This window comes from Anarhichas minor, unplaced genomic scaffold, assembly GCF_050575085.1.
Source record: "Anarhichas minor isolate MPS153535 unplaced genomic scaffold, ASM5057508v1 ptg000014l, whole genome shotgun sequence".
In the NCBI taxonomy this organism is placed as follows: Eukaryota; Metazoa; Chordata; class Actinopteri; order Perciformes; family Anarhichadidae; genus Anarhichas; species Anarhichas minor.
Genome location: NW_027466460.1, coordinates 4,471,902 through 4,495,253, shown reverse-complemented (window position 1 = coordinate 4,495,253; position 23,352 = coordinate 4,471,902). Strand labels below are relative to the sequence as shown.

The 23,352-nt window shown below is 40.6% G+C and overlaps 1 protein-coding gene across 6 annotated transcripts; it reads left to right on the top strand.

The window, feature by feature from the left end:
• The first annotated feature begins 455 nt into the window (after window positions 1-455).
• Window positions 456-20,982, top strand: LOC142949473 (high affinity choline transporter 1-like). Of its 6 annotated transcripts, none has more exons than XM_076091125.1 (11): window positions 456-865; window positions 1,716-1,762; window positions 7,334-7,409; window positions 7,966-8,174; window positions 8,334-8,447; window positions 9,572-9,727; window positions 14,055-14,203; window positions 15,332-15,475; window positions 15,618-15,771; window positions 16,535-16,752; window positions 17,675-20,982. In XM_076091125.1, exons 4-11 carry the CDS (start codon window positions 7,991-7,993, stop codon window positions 18,215-18,217), a joined length of 1,662 nt encoding a protein of 553 aa, XP_075947240.1. In that variant the 5' UTR covers window positions 456-865; window positions 1,716-1,762; window positions 7,334-7,409; window positions 7,966-7,990; the 3' UTR covers window positions 18,218-20,982. The 6 variants fall into 6 exon arrangements, with proteins under 6 accessions (XP_075947240.1, XP_075947239.1, XP_075947242.1 ...); XM_076091124.1 differs by having other exon boundaries at window positions 1,716-1,808; XM_076091127.1 differs by lacking the exon at window positions 1,716-1,762.
• The last annotated feature ends 2,370 nt before the right edge of the window (window positions 20,983-23,352 follow it).

Here is a 23,352-nt window from a genome sequence, read left to right as displayed (position 1 = left end):
AGGGGGGGTGTGCGCGCTCACACACTAAAACTAAAACTGAAGAAAAAAACAGGGACATTCTGGAAGAGGAGATGTTTTTCTCCACGTATTGCGGGTGTGTGAGGAACTTGGTGGCATCTGTCATGCTAACTGTACAGTCACTGTGAAACACGGCAGATAGGTGAGAGACAGAGAGGTGCAGTCATTTCTGATTTTAGTTTTCGAAGAGAGAGTTTTGATGAGAGAAGCTGCAACCATTTGAAGACAGTGGGTAGGGAAATTAAAAGGAAAAGACAGAGATGCTTCCAGAGAAGCGGAGTTGAACAGAGAAAGGAGAGGTTGTTAATGAGATGATCACACTCAAACGGGCTGGGTCTGCCCCACATGCTGAACACGGCTTATTGGCTGCACGCAGGAGCATTCATGCACTGACCAATCGGGTGGCAGTAGTGACTGCTTTCTCCTTCATATACTGTCGGACCCTCCCACCTTGTGAGTTTTAAAACCAGGGGACCGCTGATTGCTGATTCTAGAGAGTTCTTACCTTCCTTGTTGACCTAGCCTCATGAGTTTTGAACATCAACTCAGACCTTTCTCCTTCTTCACTGTAGAGCACTTTGTTAAAAAACTGAAGAAAAAAACAAAACCGAATTAGACTTTTTGGCTTCTTAAGTGTGAGAGATTGAAGAGCATCTATTGTTGTTTTTTGTGTTGCTTCCCATCTCTTGGCAAACTTTTTCACTCCCAAACACTGTGGATGAGTGTCACATCAATCGTACTCCTCCTGGACTGAATTTATCACCTTGCCTATTCTCTGTCCTGTGAGAATAGCCTCCGTTCCCTCTTCACGTCATCACTAGGAACTGACACGTACAGTTAACCCTAGGTATGTATCCAGTCATTCAATATGCTCACTTGTGTTTCCTGTGCTCGGTTTTTTTCAATGTTGTTGTTTACTTTATGTGCAATTCCATGATTGTGCGTGTACAGTATGACTGTGTTTTTCTTTGAGAGGTCTATTTAAACTTGGTCAAATTAGGACACACTAAGTGAGATGCATGCCTATCCTAGAAATAGCACTGAGGGGCACTGGGTTGGAGCCAAATAGGTTATTCTGGTGTCTATTCTGTGACTACAGCTGTCTTCTGTTTTTTTTTATTTTCTCTCCATCAATGGTTTTGATAAGCTGTAATTTTCCACTGCACTTGGTCGTAGACATAGCAGAGACTGAGAGAATAGTCATACTGCAGTATAGATATAGTACTTAGTAGTATTAGGCTGACTTAAACTAATGGAAATATATTTTATTTACATTTTAATGATTACATCTTGTTTTGAAAAATCTATTTTTATTGATATTTTGTGGTAATCACTAATGAAATGATAATCCAGAGTGATTGTATAGAATGCAGTGAGGGATTGCTGTCATTTATTTTGTAGAATTATTTATTATTATTATTTGCTGGTTCCCCAATTATTTTTTTCACCGCTGTATTTCCTGGCAGTTTTCCATGTGAAATAAAAACTCTCTTCACCTGACCACTGACTTCCTCACTGTCAAGTATTTCCTCCTCTTATCACTCCAATTATCGCTGTCACTCTTAATCAATGTCACCATCCCCGATCGCATTGAACAGCGCCTCGAGTGAATTAACAAAGTGAGCAGCTCCCTCTAAGAGATTAGCATTAATTTGTCCCCGTTTGCCTTTGATGGCCCCAACATGTACTTTCAACAGATCCCCTTGTTGCCTGCCAGACCTTTGATCACCAGCCTCCGTATCCTGTGAGTGACTTTGTCAGAAATGGTGAAAGTTCATCTTTGTTTCAAGGTACTCTACTTTGTAACATCTAAAGCAGAAATCGGTCACAAACTACAATAATGTCTATTGACTTTATACAGAAACATGTTACATTTTTGGCATAGTATTAAATTTACAGATACTGTAGGTTTAGACGCAATGTTTTTCTCCCAGAGTCAACTTTTACAGCCAGTATTTAATATCCTTGATAGTTCTGTGCCTTTTAAAACCCATGTAGCAGCAGTAATTAAATGTGCTGTTTACAAAGACCACTACAGAGAACACTCCTTAGTAGTTGTCTGGGTCGTTGTTTTAGCTTGTTAAGTCTTGGTAATCGCTTTCCAAGAAACAGGGGGGGGGGGGGGTGAACGAACAAGGTAGATAAAGGCAGATAGCTGCTTTCTTTCATGATCTGTCTGTTGGTCTTCTCACTTTCTCTCTCTCTCTCTCTCTCTCTCTCTCTCTCTCTCTCTCTGTGAAAGACAACATGTTTGTGTATGGCAAGGTCACATTTCACTGCTGCAATACATCCACCTGAACTTTTATAGCCTCCTCACAGCATGTGTGTATGTGATTAGACTTGGAGTGAAAATCACCATTAACACTCAGTTCAGTGTTCCCCGCTTATAGCACATGATGACATCCCTAAATACTCCACATCTCCAAATTGCAGGTGGTGGAGTTCACAGCTGAGTCGGTCTGAACAGAAAAATACTGAGAGGCAGGGACGTGAGGTGTGTAATTTTCCACACACGTGCGTTGTGATAGTGAAAGAGTGTAGCTACGCCTGTGCCAAGACGCACTTCTGGACCTGTATTACCACATAGACAGAGAGAGCACTCATGACTAATGCCATGCCGTGTGAACGCCTTCACACCCAACGCGGCTCGAATTATTCGCGCGAGTAGATTACATACAAAGTCTATGCACAGACGCGATGAGACTGGAGTGGTGCGAATATGCGATGGAACGGCGCGTTTGGCGCGAATTTGCGTCAAACGCCAAATCGCCCCAAACACGTGAGTTGAAATGTTTCAACTTCGGCGAAAAATGGCGTGACGCTGTGGCGCGATAGGCTATCAGCGTTGAGATGCTTCTCCTGTCATCACTGACGTCCTGCCGTTGTTGAATCAATAAATAAATACTGTAGCCGTCTATGTTCACCCAGAGCTCTACGATACCTCATATCAATAGAGACCGGACCAAACTATGTCTATAAATGTGTGTGTGTAAACCATATGGTACAAACAATGAAAAAGACGCTGCCGTATTTACGTCTAGATGACGTTATTGTGAGTGTTTCAATGCTGGAGCTGCTACAATGTTAGCATAGCCTACTACCGATCGATCCGAGCTCCATTGAGAAAACAAGTACAAATCGGCATCATTACGTAGTTATTTCGGAGTCAATATTTGTCGGTTTATTGACGTTAAATCACAGCCAAATCAGTTTATTTTGTGTTCATACAGCTGTAGTAAACAGCCGACGTGTGGCTTGCTAGACACAGTGAATACACCTCTCGATAAAATCCACGGTGCTCCTCTGAACAATGTTATGAACCCAGACATGACGGCGTTTAATATCCCGTGATATCTGGGACTTCCACAACACGTAGTAAGCAGAAATAGAGGTTATTTTTTCCCTGGTTGATGGCGGACAGTTGAACGGCTTTCAGGGCGATAAGCCACGCCCCCTATCCGGCACGTCCAGCGCGATTCACGCGAATGAACACAAATAGTCCCCGGCGAGACCGGCGGCGCGAATGACGCGATCAACGGTGTGAACACGGCATAAGGCTCTCAAAACAGAGGAAATCAATCCTGTAGAGAGAAAGCAGGCCGTAGCGCCAGTGAACAGTGAAGCCAAAGGGTCAGACATTATTTAAAGAGGCATTACAGGAAAAGCAAGCGGTGGAGCGACATTATGCATTTGATAACAGGCCACCTATGCAAGACCAACTCGTTCTCAAACCAGTGTGTCAAATAATGCAGCTTGGTCAGTGGCATTAAGCTTCAAACTATAACGCTCTACAAATTGGCAACCTCTGGTGCTGAGAAATTAAGTCAACGCGGAAGTGCCAAACACGGCCGTTCCCCATAGACATGCAAGTTGCCCAACTTAACAGCAGATTTAAATGTTTTCAGCCTGGTACAAAAACGTTTCTGTTCTCCATAGCTAATTCCCACGTTCATGCCAACTGTAGGTGGGTTAATGTTAAATGACTCACAGTATATGTTATGTTAGGACTTGAAGTTAGACTTAATTAGGGTGTGTCCACTTGGGGTGACAGAGGTCGCTGGTTGCTAGCTGTCTGCTCTGCTCTGCTCTGCTCTGCTTTGTCACTAGGGCGTCAGCTCCACTGACGATCTACCTCTCGGCCCAGTTCTTGATTTGCCGAGTAGACTGTGTTGTCACTGCCAAAAAGGCGATGTACGGAGCCACCCACTTTGAGCTCCACAACAGCTTTTCAGAAACCTATGAGGGATGTCATGGAGACAACATCCATTTTTTAACAGTCTATGTGCCCTACCTACCCCTTTAGCGTCTGTTTTGCACTTCTCAGCAATAGCGTATTAATATACACTTGTTACATGCATAGCGTCTTTCAAAATAAACTTCCGTCTTTACCAGGCTGCAACCTCCGATTCTGCCATGTGAAGGCAATGTATAAGTGTCTTAAAACTTGCATTCTCTCGACCAGCCAGCAGGGGGCAACTCCGGTTGCAAAAATAACTGTTTGTATGGAAGTCTATGAGAAAATGACCCTACAGCTCACTTGATTTATTTCCTCAGTAAACATTGTAAACACGTGTTTATGGTCTCAATCTCTAGTTTCAAGTCTTCTTCAATACAACAATGTTCATTCAGTAAAAAATGGTCCGGTTTAGAGTAAAATACACAATAAAGCAGAGTATGCTTAAGAGCTGGCTTAATGTGATTGACAGGTCGCTGTTGCAACCAAAGCCGTATACATAACTCCTCTGCATTCCAAAATATGGTAACTTCCGTTCACCGGTTTGAATGCATATTAATTGCAAATAGAAGATAGGCCACAATTCTAACAGCTTTACAGTAACAGTGGAAGTTAATATAAAGCCATACAGTAACAGGGTTTGATGAAAACTAATCACTTTAACCTCTTATGAGTTTGCAGGTATGCATAAAGACATGACTGTGATGTGACATTGAGTGCAATGAGATCCTTAGAAAGACGACAGAGAGGAAAGTGTGAGTAGTATGTGAGTGTTTAGTGAAGGAGGGAATGTATAATGGGACATTTCGTTCGACTCCAAAGTAGGTCAATAGGTGTGCATATCCCTATAGAGGGACCCCAGGCCTCTCCCTGCTCTGTGAAATATCTTGCATGCTGTTACAAAGTGTGAGTGGGCTCACTAAAGTAGTCTGGACTGTGAAAATCCTAGCAAGCTGAAAAGAACTGAGCATACAGTTAAGTATAAGGAGAAAGTCAATTACAAACAAATTCACGAATGTAAAGCTTCTCAAATCAACCTAATACCTTAACAAAATCCATTGTGGCCTGTTTAAGCTCATAGTTTTTTGTCATATAGCACATTAACTTCATGGTTTAATATTGCTGCTCTCATTAATGTAATGTCCAGGAGCACCAGTAAGCTTTCATTAGTGTTGTGAATGTTGTGTAGATGGATAAAAGCAGATTGGGTTATATCAACATAATATTCATATTTTCTTTTGCTTACATTAGATATTTACACGGCTAACAACCATATTTAGCATTACCAAGTTAGTAAGCTAGGCATTTCTGATTATTGGTTGCCAGATCTAGCAAGATCTCGAACAAAGTTAGTTTTCTCCGGATGCCATTTCAGTGTAAGAATGTTCTGAAGATGTGGCTTGTAAAAAGTGAGTCCAATAATTCCTTTGGTGTCTAAGGAGGGAAAGAAGCAGTCATAATCTGTATTCACGTTCACTTCTCCATCACCTGCCACTAGTCTCCTAGAGGGGCGGGGCAGTGGAGAAACCCATGTGACACAGATACAGGAAACTGATACTCAGTAGGGTGTCTCCTTTCTGAACTGTCTCTGCTTTAACCTCTTGCTGGGAGTCTTATTACCCATGGCTAGCTAGCAAGCTAATTATTTTTCTCAGTAGTTAAAGAACACAGAAAGCTAAAAAAGAGAGTGAATATACGCCAAAAACATATAGCTCTAAATTAATTATAATAACTGCTGGATTTGTGAAAGTAACTTATTGCTAGCACGTTAGCCAAAACCTCTTATTAGGCAGTAATATGTCAGGGTTTTCTATCTGTTATCATGTATTAGAGTTTTTCTGGCTCCAAATGATAGATGATGGATGCAGCTTCAAGGAAATAAGTAACTATTCCATAACAATTAAGGGGGGACATCTGTTGTTCATGAATTCAGAAACGTTGGGTTCCTAAAAGGGAAATATCTCTGAAGCAACTCTCCCTGAAATTCCTGCTGAACGATTCTTTCTTGAAAAGTTCCTTTGTTTTACAAAATGAAAAAAAATACCAGCAGCCCACTTGGAATTCTGTTACCGCTCTGCTCCTCCCTGGGGGGGTTCAAAACATTTATTGTATTCTCAGAAGTATAGGCTACTTGTGGTTTTAGGGGTAGCTAGTCCCCCACTAAAGTAACTGGAGGCTTCTGCTTTTGTGTATCACAAAATGTATTTTCTGTATGTATTACCATGAGCTAGAATGTTTTTCAGAATGTAGATCTTGGTTCTTTGAACCAATCAGGTTTTCACCAGAAAATATCCGTGCTGTAATATAACATAAAGATGCAGTTTGAACCCTGCAGTTTCTGGTATGTAGAGGCTGCAACAATGTGCATACACACACACACATACAAAAAAAAAAAACACATGGCGCACTAAAGTAAGGTTTTCATGCTTTTGCTGACTTTGGTGCAGAGCCAAGCAGCCTGTAACTCCCCCACCCATTCCTTCCATGCTCTCAGATAAGACACAACACACACACACACACACACATTTGCCTCTTAGTCCTACCCATATTTTCAGTCCATTCCTTTCACAAACATTTCCTTATTTTCCTCTCTCTTCTCCAAAGTCGTTATTATGCATTCTTTCTTCCTCGAGTTTTATGATCCCGGCCAAAGCTCTTTGTATAACAAATTCTTCTTTTTTTCCACTTCTTTGGGTTGGGGCCATGGCTGCTATGCGTTTGTCACCATGAAAATGATGGCTGTGCTTTTCTGTTTATAATAAAGAAAAAGCTTTCTAAGAAACTGCCTTCCTGTGATATTTTAGATAGAAAACGTGTCATGAGTCCCTCACATTTTTTTGACTGCATTAAAACACAGTTGATACAGTATAGTCAACATATGCCATGTGCAGAGATGTGGGTGCAAGTAGGTGCAAACTTTTAGTTGAAGATTAATTCTTTTTTTTATAAGCCCAAAAGCTCGTCTCATCTTTTAATCCTTTTTTTTTTTTACGATTTTTAACAGTTTCAGTAACCGCACCCACATAGGCACACATGTGTGCACACTAACGTGTTGTGTTCACTTCACAATGTTTGGGTTAGAAACTCGGGCTGCCCAACCACTGAAGACGGGGGACAACATCTGTCCGCCATCTTTGTCAGTGCTGCAAGTATTATGGTGAGATCTCTTTTCGCCTCTCTGACTCTTTTTTTTTCTCCCTCCACTTCCCCTCTTCTCAACACCTTGTCTCTCCCCCCCCATCTGCAAAGCAAGCAGAGCTCATTCGCGATAGTACTGTTCTTTTCTTCTTCTTTTTCTTCACTGTAGCCTTTTCTTTATTTACTGTCTTTATTTTTAAGAAGACATAAGAGTTATTTTTACTCCTTGCTCAACTTCCTCCGTGCATTAGTTTAAATACAAGCTGCTGGCTTCTATTCATTATTGGTTATGATTTGCGCTTTTTAGCTTTCTGCTTATGATGAATGTACCTTTTGATTGTCAGAATCATAGATGACAAGCAAACTTGTCTCCCCCCACACCCTTGCCCTACAGTCCTACAAATACTTTCTCTATAAAAAGTTAATGGAATATGTATTGTAATGTGATTTTGTGGGTGCAATTTGAGTTGTATATCACAGTGACATCACAAGCTTTGCAAACATCATTTGCATATTTCTTTTACCAGCTGTTAGCAATTCAAGTCTTTTTTATTTTCTTTTTCATGTCTCTACAGGAAACACATTCAGAAGTAGTTCAGGATGACTCTCAATGTGCCGGGTCTGGTGGTGATGGCGGGGTTCTACCTGCTGATCTTGGGTACGGGCATCTGGGCGTCCATGCGTTCCAAGAAGGAGGAAAAGAAATGCTCAGGAGACGGCATGGAGATAACTCTCCTGGCCGGACGCAACATCAACTTGCTAGTCGGCATCTTTACTCTTACAGGTAAAGCAGTCAGAGGGAATTCAATCAGACTGATTATTTTCTTCCTGATATGTTCATTGCATTAGATACTATAATTATTTATGTTAGAAAGAAAAATGCAAATGGTTACTGACATATAGTAATGGTGTGTCTCAAGAAAAGTTGTTTGTCTCTCTGCAGCTACGTGGGTGGGCGGAGGCTTCATCCTCGGTATAGCTGAGGCAACATACAACCCAACACTAGGTGCAGTATGGGCTCTCATGCCTGTGCCTTATGTCCTGACCTTCTTCTTAGGTGAGTAGCACCTCTGACCCGCAAGCTTTGACAATGAACACACACACTCACACACACACAATTACTACTGTCTTTATCTTACTGATTGTAATCAGGGATACAACTGTGCTGATGAAATAGACATGAACTTTATGCAGCCTAACATAAATAGTCTTCTACACAAGGCGTCACTACGATGTAGTGACTAGGCGTCACTACGCCTTGAATGCAGGGTCGGAAATGAACATCTGCAAGCACCAGTAAATTGCCACACAGGCTGGTAACATTCACACACTGGAAAGCCTTACTTAAGATTTAGATTATTTTTGAGAGGTCAGGACTCAGTATTGGAAGAAGAAAGATTGTTGTTGTCAACATTTGACATTCAGTCCATACCTTATTTTACACAAATGAAAGTCATGTAGTATGACACTCAGGCAATTTGAATTATATTTTAACAACAAGCACAAGTGTGTATTAGATTGTTGTTTTCATCATAATTCATCAAAAGAGTACTTTAGCCATTTCAGGGAAAACTCTAAAATTAAGTTTCTACACACAGTTCACAAGATAAAACATCAAATTGAACTTCACAGACTTCTGTCTCGAGCTGAAGCGTTGTTGACCAGTAAGGTAGCGGCCATGCCCCCAACTCCCATCTGACTCCACGCACAAATAAATGTGTCGCTCACGTTAAAAATAGGACCATGATAAATCAGCTCAGGATTGTAACTTGAGGCAACAGGTGCAAAGGGACAGTTCCCCCAGAGACTTACATTGCCCACTCCTCAATTCATCAAATCGACAATCTCAGTGTGCTGTCTGTGAGCATTTGAAACTAAAACATCAGCGCTGCAGTCCCAATGTCCCAATGGCCTGCCTGGTATGAGAGTAATAGGAAATGGAAACTCCAATGTCCCTGATCAGGAAATACAACATTCCCTATGTTGGCCCAGTAGACCCAGCTTCAGCTGAAGGTGTTTATTGTGTTATTTGGGGGGAACATTGTTCTTGTCTTTCACTCTCTTGCTGACCCTCTTCCTCTTTGTCCCTTCTCTCTCATTGGGATTTTAAATGATAGAAAGATCATCATTTCAAGAGAGAGAGATTATCATTCTATGCTAATCCCTTCCCTCCTGCTCCAGGTGGGTTTTTCTTTGCCAAGCCTATGAGAGAGAACAAGTATGTGACAATGATGGACCCCTTCCAACAGAAATATGGGAACGTTCTGAGCACTGCACTGATCTTTCCCGCACTGGTGGCTGATGTCCTGTGGGTGGCACGCACACTCGTCAGCCTGGGTAAGTTACTTCACTCTGTAAAACTCTCTGGCAATATAATACTACTTAATTACTTACATACTTATGCAATCATGTAGGCAACCACAGGTCTGAGTACACAATTTGCACAGACACCAGAGTAGACTGGATGTTGATGGTTGGTGCTTTTTTGGCTCCGCACTGTGGATTACTGCAAGAAAGCATGTGAAAAGAATAGAAGTAACACCTGACAATTAATAATAAAAATTATCACCTCAAACTACAGCTTGCCTTTAAAGGCCTTTTTACACTGGGAATGTAAATGTAAACAAAAAAATTGATAATGTGGAATTTTAGTTAACAAATTTTCCCGTTCAAACCATTATATTCACGATGCAGGCATTCCACCGAAAACTTTAAGTTTCGCAAGATCAGATGTTTACTAGAATAAACTCACATTCAACTCTACACACTGGAGAGGGGCTCTTAGTGGGCAAGACTGTGTAAAAGAGGTTACAATGTGGTTGCATTTTCTATTGGTGGTGCCAAGGAAGCATGTTATTGTAATGAGTGTAAATGCTGAGCTTTATTGCACTGGTTTTCATCATTCATGACTGGACTGAATCATATGGAGCATATGTGTTTATTATTATGTGTTACGTCCTCGTGTTTTGCTTCTGTTTGATGGAATGAATATAACCCAGTCTTCAAACATACTGAATTCAAACTCAAAAACAAGTGGCAAAAACAATCGCCTCAAAGTCATTGTATAATACATGTCATACAATTTTGCCCAAAAAAATGTTTTAACTCACCAAGCTTTCTGCCTGGTTAGCAGTGGGTTAGTTGCAGTGAGGTACAGCACTGTGTGCACTGGTAGTTGCATTGGCTGTTAATTGTTAGCCAAACACACCAGGGTCAGCAATGCACTCAGCTGTGCTATCAATAGCGGCCCAATCAAACAGGCAACAAAAGGTGTTTTTAGTAAGTGTGAGTCACCCCAACCCAGAGATAATTGGGCACACAAAATATCATGCAGTTTGCTGCAGCAGATGCAAGATTAGCTGTGGACAGACACAAAGGTGCACACTCAGTCACTGACGCAGGCATGCCGAAAAGATAGATAATAACAGGCCTTATATTAATTAGGGCTGTACTGAGTAGTTCGAAGCTGTAAAGCTTCAATCATAATGTTGATATTTGAACATTGCATGTCCAACTTCTGTTTTCTCTCTCTCTCACTCTCTCTCTCACATTCACAGGGCTAGTCCATAAAACGAATTTATTGAAAACAGATAAATGTAGCCCAATCATTTCTTAAATTCACTTCTTTTTATCTCACTAAATAGTATGCTTCAAACTATATTTTTTGGCGTTTAGCCATTCTAAAACATAATTTTCATTGAGGTCAAAAAACAGTTTACTCTCCGGCTTGCTGGATGGATCTTACCTGTATTAAAGGGGTGGTCTAACACAAGCAGCAATCTAACAGCACCATAAATTACATTTATATTACCACCATAACACAAAATAATATTTTCCCCATTTTTATAGGTTGATGACATTATAAAATATGACGACAAACATTTGAAGCTTCATCCGTAAACATCAAATGTCAAAAACGCGATATTCAGTAAAACCTTAATATTAATTGATATAATGCTATCACTTATATGGTCAGGTTTTATAGTATCGGCGAAAGGTACTCCATACTATGAAACCTGGCAACGACTTCATGTAATTTCTGATACGTATAATGTCCATAGCAACATCATTGAGAGTCTTGAAGTTGTTTTTGTTGGTCATTAGCAAACGGTCAATTGAGCGGCTGTCTTCCTGATATAAAATAAAAACATAATTATAAGCACAAACAGGGTCAGCCACCATCCATGGATTATTATTATTATAATGTGGGATTATTGTTGTGTAGTGTGGAAAATTGTTCAGGTGACAAAAAAAGTGGCACTGTTGTTTGTGTCTCTAGTCTGTAAGTGATAATTTAACCGTGTTTGTTTCTGTGCTTTCATAGTGCAGGTGCTCTGCAACGTGAATGTGTATACGTAATGTTTTCTTGTGTGTGTTTTTAATACTGTTTTCTTTTCCAGTGTTTTTTGAAAAGGGGGGTTAAACATCGAGCAGCCTGTTGATTGTGAAAGGTGATCAATTACTCAAACCAGATTGTTATAATTTGTCATTAGAGTCATCAAAATATTTTTACTATTGTTTGTGCCAGGGCTCTAACTGATTGACAGAGGGAACATGTTACATACTGACTTGACATTATGATTCTTTAAGTCTTTTTAAACTTGAAGGGAAACAGTGAAATCCATTGACAGTGTTTGAGTCACCAAGGTAGCACTGTATGCTGTATCACGCTCCACAAAAGGACTGGTTGGGAGGCAGGAATGTCCCAAACCTATTAAACCAATATAGAACCAGAGGACCCCTCACTCCTCAGTAAAACCTCCTGTCGTTGTTTCTGGGAAAGTTATGCTTTCATCCCCGACGGGCACTTTGCACACACGCACATAAACACTTGACACTCCAGAGAGTGCACTGAGCATTTGACCCAAGGGAGTTGTTGCTGGGAGACTGTTTGTTTATGTGTGTGTATAAGTGTAGTATAAACTGAGCTTCAGGTCTGCTTGAGAGTGGGAGGGGGGGGCTTGGGTGGTTCAGTGCCAGAAAGGAACTCACTTTTAAAACACACTTCCCATGTGCTGTGTGCAGTATCAACAAAGGTCAAATTTCTTCCGGGAAAGAATCGGGGACAGAACAGAAAGGCTGCAAACGGTATGTTTGTGGTGGTTGTGCACGCACGCACATGCATGAGTAGTGTGAAGGTGGGACATGGATCTAAAAATAACACAGGGGTATTTAGGCAGCTCTTTCTCTCTCTCCATCCCCATCCAATTTCTAATTTAGCATGGATGGGAACAGCACAGCTCAGCACAGAACAGATAGGGATACAGTGCCCTGTTTAGTCTGGATGCATATCCAGATATATCCATATCAGGTCGAGATGGATTCCAGTTTACACATAACATCAGAATGCATCTCAACTGACCGCTTGTGGATAGAGTCTGATCACATTTCAATTTATACATATTACAAAAGTAAACAAAACACAGCAAAGCAACACAGAAAAACTTGTGATGAGAACAAGTTCAAAATAAAAGTTGTGAATATGACTTAAAGAGTGAAAAACATTAGGTAACTGTCATTCAATGTAATGTATCTGTATTCAGCGCTTACCTAAAAAAAAGTATGAACAGGTGGTGAATATCTGTGGTACCTAGTTACTATCTTGTTGTAATATCAATTAAGTGATGGTTAGTCTGTCTGCAGGGTAAAGAAACATCAACAAACTAATTTAGTTAATATGATAAAGCAGCCGATAAATAATATGGTGACAAATCTTTCAGGGAAATAGGTTTGATTTAAAAAATGTCATGGGGTGAAAGGACAAACTGAAAACTGTGAAATATGCATCATCAAGATGATGCAAAGACAGGGTGGTTTAGGGGGTTGAGGGGTCACCAGGGTGGTAAGTCGCGCTCGATGGTGCCGATCTGACACTCTTTATGTTTAAGAGCATTGTTGTGTGTGGCTGCAGGCTGCGGCTGGGGAGACCCTGGCAATGTGGGAGAAGAGCTGGTGAAGGTAGTGTCGTTTTGCTTGCCTTGTTTGAGTAACAAGATGTCTTCTTTTATTATTCACTTGTTTATCTCTACTTATACGTATTTTACACATTTGTTTCACTACTTGAAGACACTTCTCTTTACCTTCTGCTTGATTTTGTTTACTTAATTAAGAATTATCAGTATTAGGGTGATAATTCATCTAATACATCTATTTTGGAGTCACAATCAATAGGCTGCTACTGTTATGTGTTTCTGTACAGTTGTTTTTGTTACAATTGTATCGTTTTATGTTGGCTTGTTGCTTTATCTAAGCTCTAGGGTGCTTTTCAAAAGTTTAACCAAAGCCTCCCATGCGTAAGTGTAGCTTTATTATTGATTTCAATAACTACAAATGTAATATTTTGCTTTTTGTTGTTAAAAGTTTAATTTATTTGTGTTTTTTGGGGAAAAAACTGCATTAAGATACGAAAAGTAAAACAAGACAATAGCATTGCCTTGCGTCTTTAGTATAAGTACATACTTATGCATGTATAATGCGTGTCTGTGTGAGAGGGAAAATATTTAGCCTGAAAGAGATTGAGAACTTAATAAAACACGCAATTTAACTATCACAGCAAGCAGTTGCATGTATCTGTAGCAACCAACGCCTGTACATTAGACAACTTGGTGTAAGACTTTTTGTCCGTCAGTCCTCCAATGCTCATCGCTCTGTTGTGTTGCTCCAGGTGGAACTATGAGTGTGATCCTGGACCTGCCCTACATCTACTCCATCATCATCTCCTCAGTGGTGGCCATGATCTACACACTGCTCGGGGGGCTCTACTCTGTGGCCTACACAGACGTCATCCAGCTCATCCTCATCTTTGTCAGTCTGGTGCGTAACATCTAGCTATTGACCTGTTCACACAGCACCATCTTGAACAATCGGGGAGGGTAACCTCATAGCTCCAGCTTCATTCTTCTATTGAATGATGAACATCATGCATGTACCCCTATTACTCACTCAACTACATTGTAGTAACAAGTTGATGAAAGAAGACTGATTAATTGACCTGCTAAATTAAAGCATGTACTGATTTCATTAGCTTATTCAATAACAGCTCCAGTTACATGTGTCATACCCCACAGCTCAAGCGTGTCCCAGCCTTCATTCGATGGCTGTGGCCACAACAGCTACCGTTAGCATCAAATTTGGGGTCTGATTAGTTTATGTATTGAGACGTTAACGTTATCTTGTTTGACATTCTCTGTTTGGATAGTTTTTTGTTGTGTGGAGTGGACACTGACACTATTTAGGAGGAAAGTCATTGGGCCTCATTCACTAAACCTGAATACAGGAATGTTGCTGGTCGATTGGCTTAGCCCAAAGACTAAAGACTGTGGGAAATGGCTAGCCTGGCTCTGTACTAAGATAACGTTATAGCAATTTATTTTTACATTTCACGAAAACAGAATATGGCAATGCTCATAATTTACACTGGGCCCAGAGTACATAGTTGCACTCAGATTTTCCCCATTCCTGCACCACATTTCCACATCGCACTGGTGAGAAACGGCTTTAAAGCTGCACCCCTGTTTGTTGTATACACAGTTCCTTAGCCTAAGAAATGTGTTCATAACGTTAGAAATAGTGGTTGACAAAATAATCTCCCCAAAAAGGCTTAGCTGCTGGAGCTTTCAATCACTTCACATGATCTTTACCAGCAGCAGTTTGCCCAATTGTAGATGTTCAAATTAATTTCTTTAAAGACTTCTTGTCCGTGTTGACTTAAAAGTTGAGCTTTATGAGCTCCATGAAATTCCATTTAAAATTCCATGAAATCTGCTCATTATTACACCCACTGATAAAGAGCATGTGATATGATTGAAAAGAGGGAGTTCTGGATCAGTATGACCTGTGTAAAGTGAATCATTGTGTGGCATAGGTGTGCTGTGCAGCACTCAGAAACTGAGTGCTAAGCCCAAAATCAGATTAACTGTATCCTTGTGTTTGTGTATACAGTGGGTGTGTGTTCCTTTCCTGTTGACCAACCCTCACTCTATGGACATCTCACTGACGGCCTACAACGAGACCTTTCAGGCTCCCTGGGTCGGCACAGTGGAGTTCGATGAGGCCGGCAAGTGGTTTGATGACTTCATGTTGTTGGTGAGTGGGCTTGTTATTTCATTTGATGAGCCAACCGCCAAGCACAACAAAAGCAAAGGCATGAGAGGATTGTTCCTTTTTGTCCTGCACTGCTGTGCAAACTGATTCCCGTCTTCATGTCTGAACTTTGTGTTTGTGCCAGGCTCTGGGTGGTTTGGCCTATCAGGCGTTCTACCAAAGAATCCTGTCCGCCTCATCTTACACCCAGGCTCAAGTGACCTGCTACGCCTCTTCAGGCTTCTGCCTGGTGCTGGGTATCCCCTCCATTCTGGTGGGGGCTGTGGCTGCCTCTACAGGTACACACTCTTCACTTACAGCCCTGGAATATTCTTAAGTCTGCTTTCATTTTCAAGGTTCAAGGTTAATTTACTGTCATTGTACGACACAGGGTAACACAACGAAATGCGGTTGTAGTTTGGTTTTGCTACGTAAAAAAAAAAGAGGAAAGAAGCTGCTCTGAAGTCTGGTGGTAAAGCAACTTATATTTCTGTATCTTTTACCAGATGGCAGCAGGGTGAACAGGCTGTGGCTGGTATGGGTCATGTCTTTTAATATCCTTTGGGCTTTTCGCAGGCACCTCTTGTCACCAATATCAATGATGCTCGGAGATGGGTACCAATGATGTTTCAGACGGTTTTAATCACCCGCTCTAGAGCCCTTCTGTCCTGGGCCGTGCACATCCATGCCAGTTTGTCCAGTCAGGATGCTTTCTATTGCTCCTGTGTAAAAGTTGACAAGAACTTGGCACTGGAGCTTTGCCATCTTAAGTTTCCTTAACAAATACAGCCTTTCATGATGGAGATGTGTGATGACAATGTCAAGTTGTTTGTGATGCTAATTCCCAGGAACTTAAAATCCTTTTGCTTATTATTTTTTTTTTCACTCTGCAAGATATGAAATGTCATGTGTCATCCGCCCGATGATTATGGTGTCGTTTTCATTTAAATGAATCAGAATTTATACATTTATTTTCATCATTTTACAGAATTAAGATCTGTTTCTTAGATATAACGCAATACTTTGATCTCAATCCAAGAATTCATCTATCCTTCCTCCCAGACTGGAACTCAACCAGTTATGGATTACCCACCCCATATGAGCGCAACCAGGCAGGCTCAATCCTCCCCATCGCCCTGCAGTTCCTTACACCGCCCTACATCTCCATCATCGGTATTGGAGCTGTAGCTGCTGCTGTCATGTCTTCCATGGACTCAGCTCTTCTGTCCTCCGCCTCATTGTTTTCCTCAAATGTATACAAGAACATCCTCAGGAAGCAGGTGAGAATCTTGGAGAAAAATATAAACGTTGTGCATATCTGTAACCAAATACTGAATACTACTGTTGAGAAAAGAGGGTTTAAAGTTTGAAGGCTCCAAACTGTGTAACAAAATCTTAATGTTATTCCTTGTAATCTGATCCTATCATAGTCACGGACCGAACAAGATTTAAAAATCTTTAATTTGATGCATTTGAATATGTAATTTAAAGGTTGATTAACCATCAAATCATGTGAATTCCGCAGAGACTGTATCACTATACTGGACTCACAACACAAGCTGGAGGCAGCAACACAAGTTATTGACTTTACAATAACTGTACTGTAAAGTCTGTACAGTATGTCCACTGTTTTACACAGAGTCTTGTGTATGATGTTTGCTCTATTACAACAATCGATTTCATTATTACGCCCCCAAGGAATGTTCTTGTAGTGCTGTAACTTTGGTACTGTGTCTTTGTGAGGGGATCTCTTGGTAAATGGACTTGCATTTATAAAGGGCCTTTCTAGTCTTCCGACCACTCAAAGCGCTTTACACTACATGCCAACATTTACTCATTCGCACACACATTCATACACTGATGTACACAGAGTATGAGATATGCCATACAAGGTGCTCTTTAAGATTCAACCAGGTTGAATCTTAAAGAGCACCTTGAATCAACCTAATACCCATTCACACACTCACACATACTGCTGGCACACTTTCGAGAGCAATTTGGGGTTCAGTATCTTACCAATGGAGGACACGTCGACACAATGACTGGAGGAGCCGGGGATCGAACTGCCGATCTACTGTTAAGTGACAACCCGCTGTGACACAGCCACACCCAGAAGGTCTCAAGACCAAATGATCGTTACTATAACAAGGTGCAACTTAACTCTCTTTGTGTTTCTTCTTGTCATTCTCTCCGCTACTGCAGGCGTCAGACCGTGAGATGCAGTGGGTGATCCGTATCTCAGTGGTGGTGGTGGGTCTGATTGGCACTGCCCTCACCTTTCTGGACAGCAGTGTCCTGGTCTTCTGGCTTGTGGGGGTGGACATGTCCTACACCATCATGTTCCCTCAGCTGGTCTGCGTCCTCTTCTTCAAAGTGTCCAACGGCTATGGAGCTACCCTGGGCTACCTGATGGGAATCATCCTGAGGTTACTGAGCGGCGAGCCCCTCATTGGCCTCCCGCCTGCCATCCAGTTCCCTGGCTGCCGTATGGATGACGAGGGAAAGCTAACCCAGTATTTCCCCTTCCGCACCACTATCATGGTCACCTCGCTCTTGTCTATCCTGCTCGTCTCCTGGCTGACATCCATCATTTTCAACAAGGGTCTATTGCCTGAGAGGTGGGATGTGTTCAAGATCAAACGCAAGGAGAAACCAACAGCCAGAGCAGTGGCCGACGAGAAGACCAATTCTGGTAGCGAAGAAGCCTCAGCGGCCAAGCAGCTCCTGGAAACCACCAGCTGCTGAAGAGGCTTACGAGGAGGGAGAGAAGATGGTGTACTGGCTGGAGGCGAACATGTTTGATCATCTGCTAAGCAGGCGTTCACAGAGGGGGAACAATGGCAAAGGCTTGACATTGGCAGTATCACAGTGAATTTGTAGCGATAATATTTACATTAGTGGAGTGTGATCTGAGCTACTCGCACCCTACTTCATCAGTTGCCTCATTGCCTTCTACAGAGAATATATATATAGATATATATCATTATCATCATACATCACTGAAATGGATGCACACAAAGTTCATCTGCTAAGCCATTAAAAAATAATTTTGCATTTGGATAAAAAAGGATTAAACAGAAGTTAAATGTTCTCAATAATACAACTTTAATCTCTTATCCATTAGATACCCCTCCCTAAAAACAGACTTTTACATTTGTACAGATTTATACAAATACATTTTTTCCACATTTTGACAAATTGAGATTTGATTTTTGACAGACCTGAAATCAGTTCCCAAAGACAACTGTGCTGTGGCAACACAAAAGACATGTTTCACATACTCTCTCCAAAAACAGGAACCATCAAGACATCTGATTTTTCCTTTACTGAAAAATAATTCATCACCTAGACCAGCAGGAAACGTGTCTCACGGCTGTACTGCACTGCAGGTGCACCTAACCCCTCTCTCAGTGTGAACCTCCGAACGCCTGCACTCTCTGCGTGTTTCTGTGGCACATTTGAGAAAGACATTTCTATATTTAACAGTTTATTTTAATGTGATCTGTTCTTTTCCTTTATATAGTTGATCTGCTGCCTTAAGCTCTATTTCACTGTGATTCTTCTTTGCGTATTTGTTAATATTAGATCAATTCTCCCTTCACATAAAACAATTGCTTATACACCAATTTGATTTTGTTTTAGAAAGACTGTGCTGTTTTCTGATTTCCAAACTTCTTAGCTGCGTATTATCAGACACTTCTGTTTAGCAGCAGTCCACACTCCTGAAGATAGAAAAATGAATCTGTGTGCAAAGAGAGAGTATCACAGTTTTGTGAACATATCTAAGATGTGAAGATTCATAGTTACATGTGCATTTTCAGAGCAACGTTTACCTCCATTGCTCAAATACTGCTCCGTAGACACCATCAAGTTTCAGACTCTTTGTTTGTAAACCACCCAGGTACTGGTGACTAAAGTGTCCCAACCTGTCTGACTGATGCTGAGTTATGTCGCAGTGCATGGCTGGTGGCTTTGCTATGCAAGGAACATCAAAAATCTGAAAACGGCAACCAAAAGCACTTAGACAGAAGTCGCACAAACACTATTTAAATAATTTAAAATTGACTGTTTTGTCGTGACTAGCAGCAGGGAGAAACAAAACTGCAGAACTTGATCTCCCAGCATTTATCATCAGCCCATTCCCTTCACCTGCAATTTACTCGCATGATGAATGATTGAATGTAGCAGTTTTCTACAACTGCGTGGAGATAAAGAACGCCAAACATATCCTTCGTGAGAGATGTGCCTTTCAGTTTGTCAGTGACTTTGAGCTGTATTTCTTTTTCTTCTGTTGTATACTATATGCAAAGCTGTAGTTTACAGTGGGATCATTATTTCCTATGTGGTGGTGAAAGTGTTTGCAGCTAAATTCCTGAGAATATACGTATAGTTTCACAACAGTGCAAATTTGACTGTTCAGACTGTTCAATGATTGTTTTTGTGTTTTTTCTGAGCCTTATTGTAGTTTTGTTGTGCAAAGAGATTCCTGTTAACAAGGGATAGTAAGAACGCCTTTCTCTGCCATACTGTTGCTCACAAAATCACTGGAATCTGGTCTCACTCCACTGTCAGCGTTTATTTGCTGGTCATTGTAAAAGGGGTGTATACTCTTGACACTGTTCCAATACCTCATGGAGTGGTGATGGTGGCTCTAAGTATACACAACTTCAACCTATGATTCTAACTTCTATCCAAAGAAAACTGTATGAATGTCATTTTCCAAAGACTGATTGCACAGAACAAACTGCACAATGCATCCATCTTTTTTTGAGTGATTGTAATTTCAACCTGTATTTACTCTTGTATACTGTACAGTCCTCATCATCATGATTTGTATATTAACACTTTTTATCTAAGCTGATTGCTATGCGTTATGAGTTCTAGAAGAAAAACACAAAAGTGTATTTTATCTCAAGTTAGCGATGTTATTATAGTGAAATAAATTCACCTGCGTTTTGCAGAACATGAAATGTAATTTCACCTTCACACATGTTTAAATCACTGGGTGGCAGTTTATTTGTGTCAGTGCAGTGATTCTTACCAGCTGTGTGTTGTACACATATCACAGGAAAAAAGTATTGGCCATTTAGGATGAACACTCCGGCTTGATAACGTCTCCAGACATGATTTGATGGAAGAAAACTTGCCTGCAGTCCTCAGCAAGCCATCCACAATATAATGAAGAATGGCAACACCTTCATATTGGAGTGTATGTTTATTGTCATCCGTGCATTACACCACTTTTTGAAGAGAAATGTTTTGTTTTCCATGTGGGGTAAATCAAGTATCATTTATGAAAGTACTGAACACTTGTAAGTTTTACAATATCAATTGGTAGTATATTGTATCCCCCAATATGTTTGTATACTAATATCCATGTTGATTTACATTAACAATGATGTTTGTATACAGAACTGTTCACTCTTGCCACTTGGCAAGGTCCCTCTTTGTAATCAATTAATGGAAAACCCATGGGGTGATGTTCTGTCGGAATAAAGGCTGAAACTAAATCACTGTTTCTTTGGGGTCTTTAGGATCTTAGTGGCTCATGCAACTTGTGAGCCTACCAAAAATGTATAAATTGTTTTCCCAGGCATCCAAATAACTTAACTGGTTAATGGCGACCGAGCTTCTCAAAAAACACCGGGAGTAAATTGGAACAAAATAACAAAAAAACAATGACGCGAAGTACATAATACACATTAAATGCTTTGTATTGGTGATTAGAGAAGCCATGGAAGGTGCGTCATCCTCCTGTTAATGAAACTGCACTTTGGTTTGTTGAGAATTAAAGTTTCCACATGATTTAATAGTGTTGGCTGTAAAATAGTTAATATTCCTTGCACCCTGTCCAACCATTCAGAGCCATGAGACTGAACATTTTTCGTGAGATTTAGTATTACAGCAGCCCATAATGCTCATGATGGGCTAAATGCAGAGGTCAAATAGAACTATTAATAAAAACTGCTTATGCGCAAATTCTCTCATGTGACCAAGTTACCTTTTAACAGTTCTGTTGCAACAATTTGACACAAGGACGACACTTGTGCTTGGAGCTAAGCAACCAGCTATGTTAAATGGCTTCAACATACATCGCCTACTTGAGGCTGAGCCTGGTACTCACTCTATTGGGTGAATATTAGGCTCTTCCCTTTTGTTCAATCATATTCAGCTTGAGAAGATATCACTGATATCTGGCTTATCCACCATTGCTTAACTCTCAAGGACAAAAAAAGACCAAACGACCATGCTCCAGTTTTCAGATAAGTAAGATAAGTTAACAGAGGATTGGTTTGGCTTTTTTCAGTAATGGATCAAGTGGTAAAGCTCTTTGGTTGATTGGTTGATTGGTTGGTGACGAAATGCCTGGGCAGCAAAACATACTGCTAGATGAAATATATTGTCATCTCTTGTTAAAACAACAAGTCTTAAAGCTGCCAGTTCAGTGGAGGAAAGGGGCCGTGCTCTCACTTCATTCTCAATCTATTTATAACGGGTTGATGCAATCAACATGCAATCGTGTTTCAAAACAGAGGATACTGTTGCTCTTAATTATAGCAGCTCTTTAGCTAATTGGTATATCATTGCAGATGGTTTCGCAGAAAAACAAATGTCACACCACATTAAAAAAATCTTTTCACGGAACAGTCGAGGTTAGGGTTTGAATATAACTCTAAATCATAAAGATAATAACCGAACAGGAAAAAATACCAGATTTTTTTATTTGTTTTCTTTTGTAATTGTAACGTTAGCTAAATAAGTCCTCGCTCTGGAGGGTAAGTCGATATTGTTATTAATCTGACAGCCATAAAGTATTTACTGTGTGATGCAGAATGTTAAGAAGTGCAATATAAAGTTACCTGAATGTTATTTTGCTAACTAGATATGTAGAACTATGTTAGCATGCTAGCCTATTTGAAAACCGTCCTTCAGCAAGGGCACTGCACTGTTATGATTCAGCTTTAACTCTATTACTCAGGTATTTTTATTTTTCCATGAGTAAAGGTCAGACAACATCCTCTTTATAGACCAGAGAGCTATGATAAAATGTCATGACCAGTCTATTCCTTTAGTTTTCAGGATTTACTCCATTCTCCTCTCTAGTCCTCGAACCTGAAAAACGTCTCTTTCATTTCATTAGTCTCCTATCCCAGTGATGCGCATGTGTCCCTGTTCACTGGTCTTCAGCAGCTGGTCTGTCATTTCATCCACCCTGGTCATTTGAGAACTGACATGTAAGTCTTCAGGCCAGGGTCTGGAGGAGGGAAACACACTGATGCCATCTCCCCTTTAAGGTAAGAAATCCTTTTAGAAATCGTCCCAAACCAGCCCCTCCTATTGGTCACAATACAATACAGATTAGACGTTATCTCAGTTTAACTGATCAGTACTGTCTGCTCAATGCTTTTAAATGTAAAAAGACACAACTTCTGCTTATATACAGGAACTAGATGTAAACATCGGGTCCATACATGTTCCTGTTTCTCTCATATCTCTTACTGTTTCCCATAGCATCAAATACAAAGCAGATCCGATTACATGACTAATCTACAAAGAGAGACCATGGAGGACGATGCATATAATAACACAATCTCTTCATGCTCCTGCAACGATTGTCTTTTTCTTTTCATTGCGATTAAATGTTTCTTGAGATGAATACACAAAGTCTACAACCAAAAGCACCACTTGTTTTTTGAATTTGTCAACAACAAAAAGTACATTCTAGAAAAAAATGCAATACAAACAAACTGCAGGATAATGTATATAGAATAAGATTAACAAACCAAAACCATCACAACCATCCCTCCTGAACACATTAACAAACACACATTGGGGATGTTTGCTGTCAGATCAATGCAATCAGAAAAAAAATACATCCT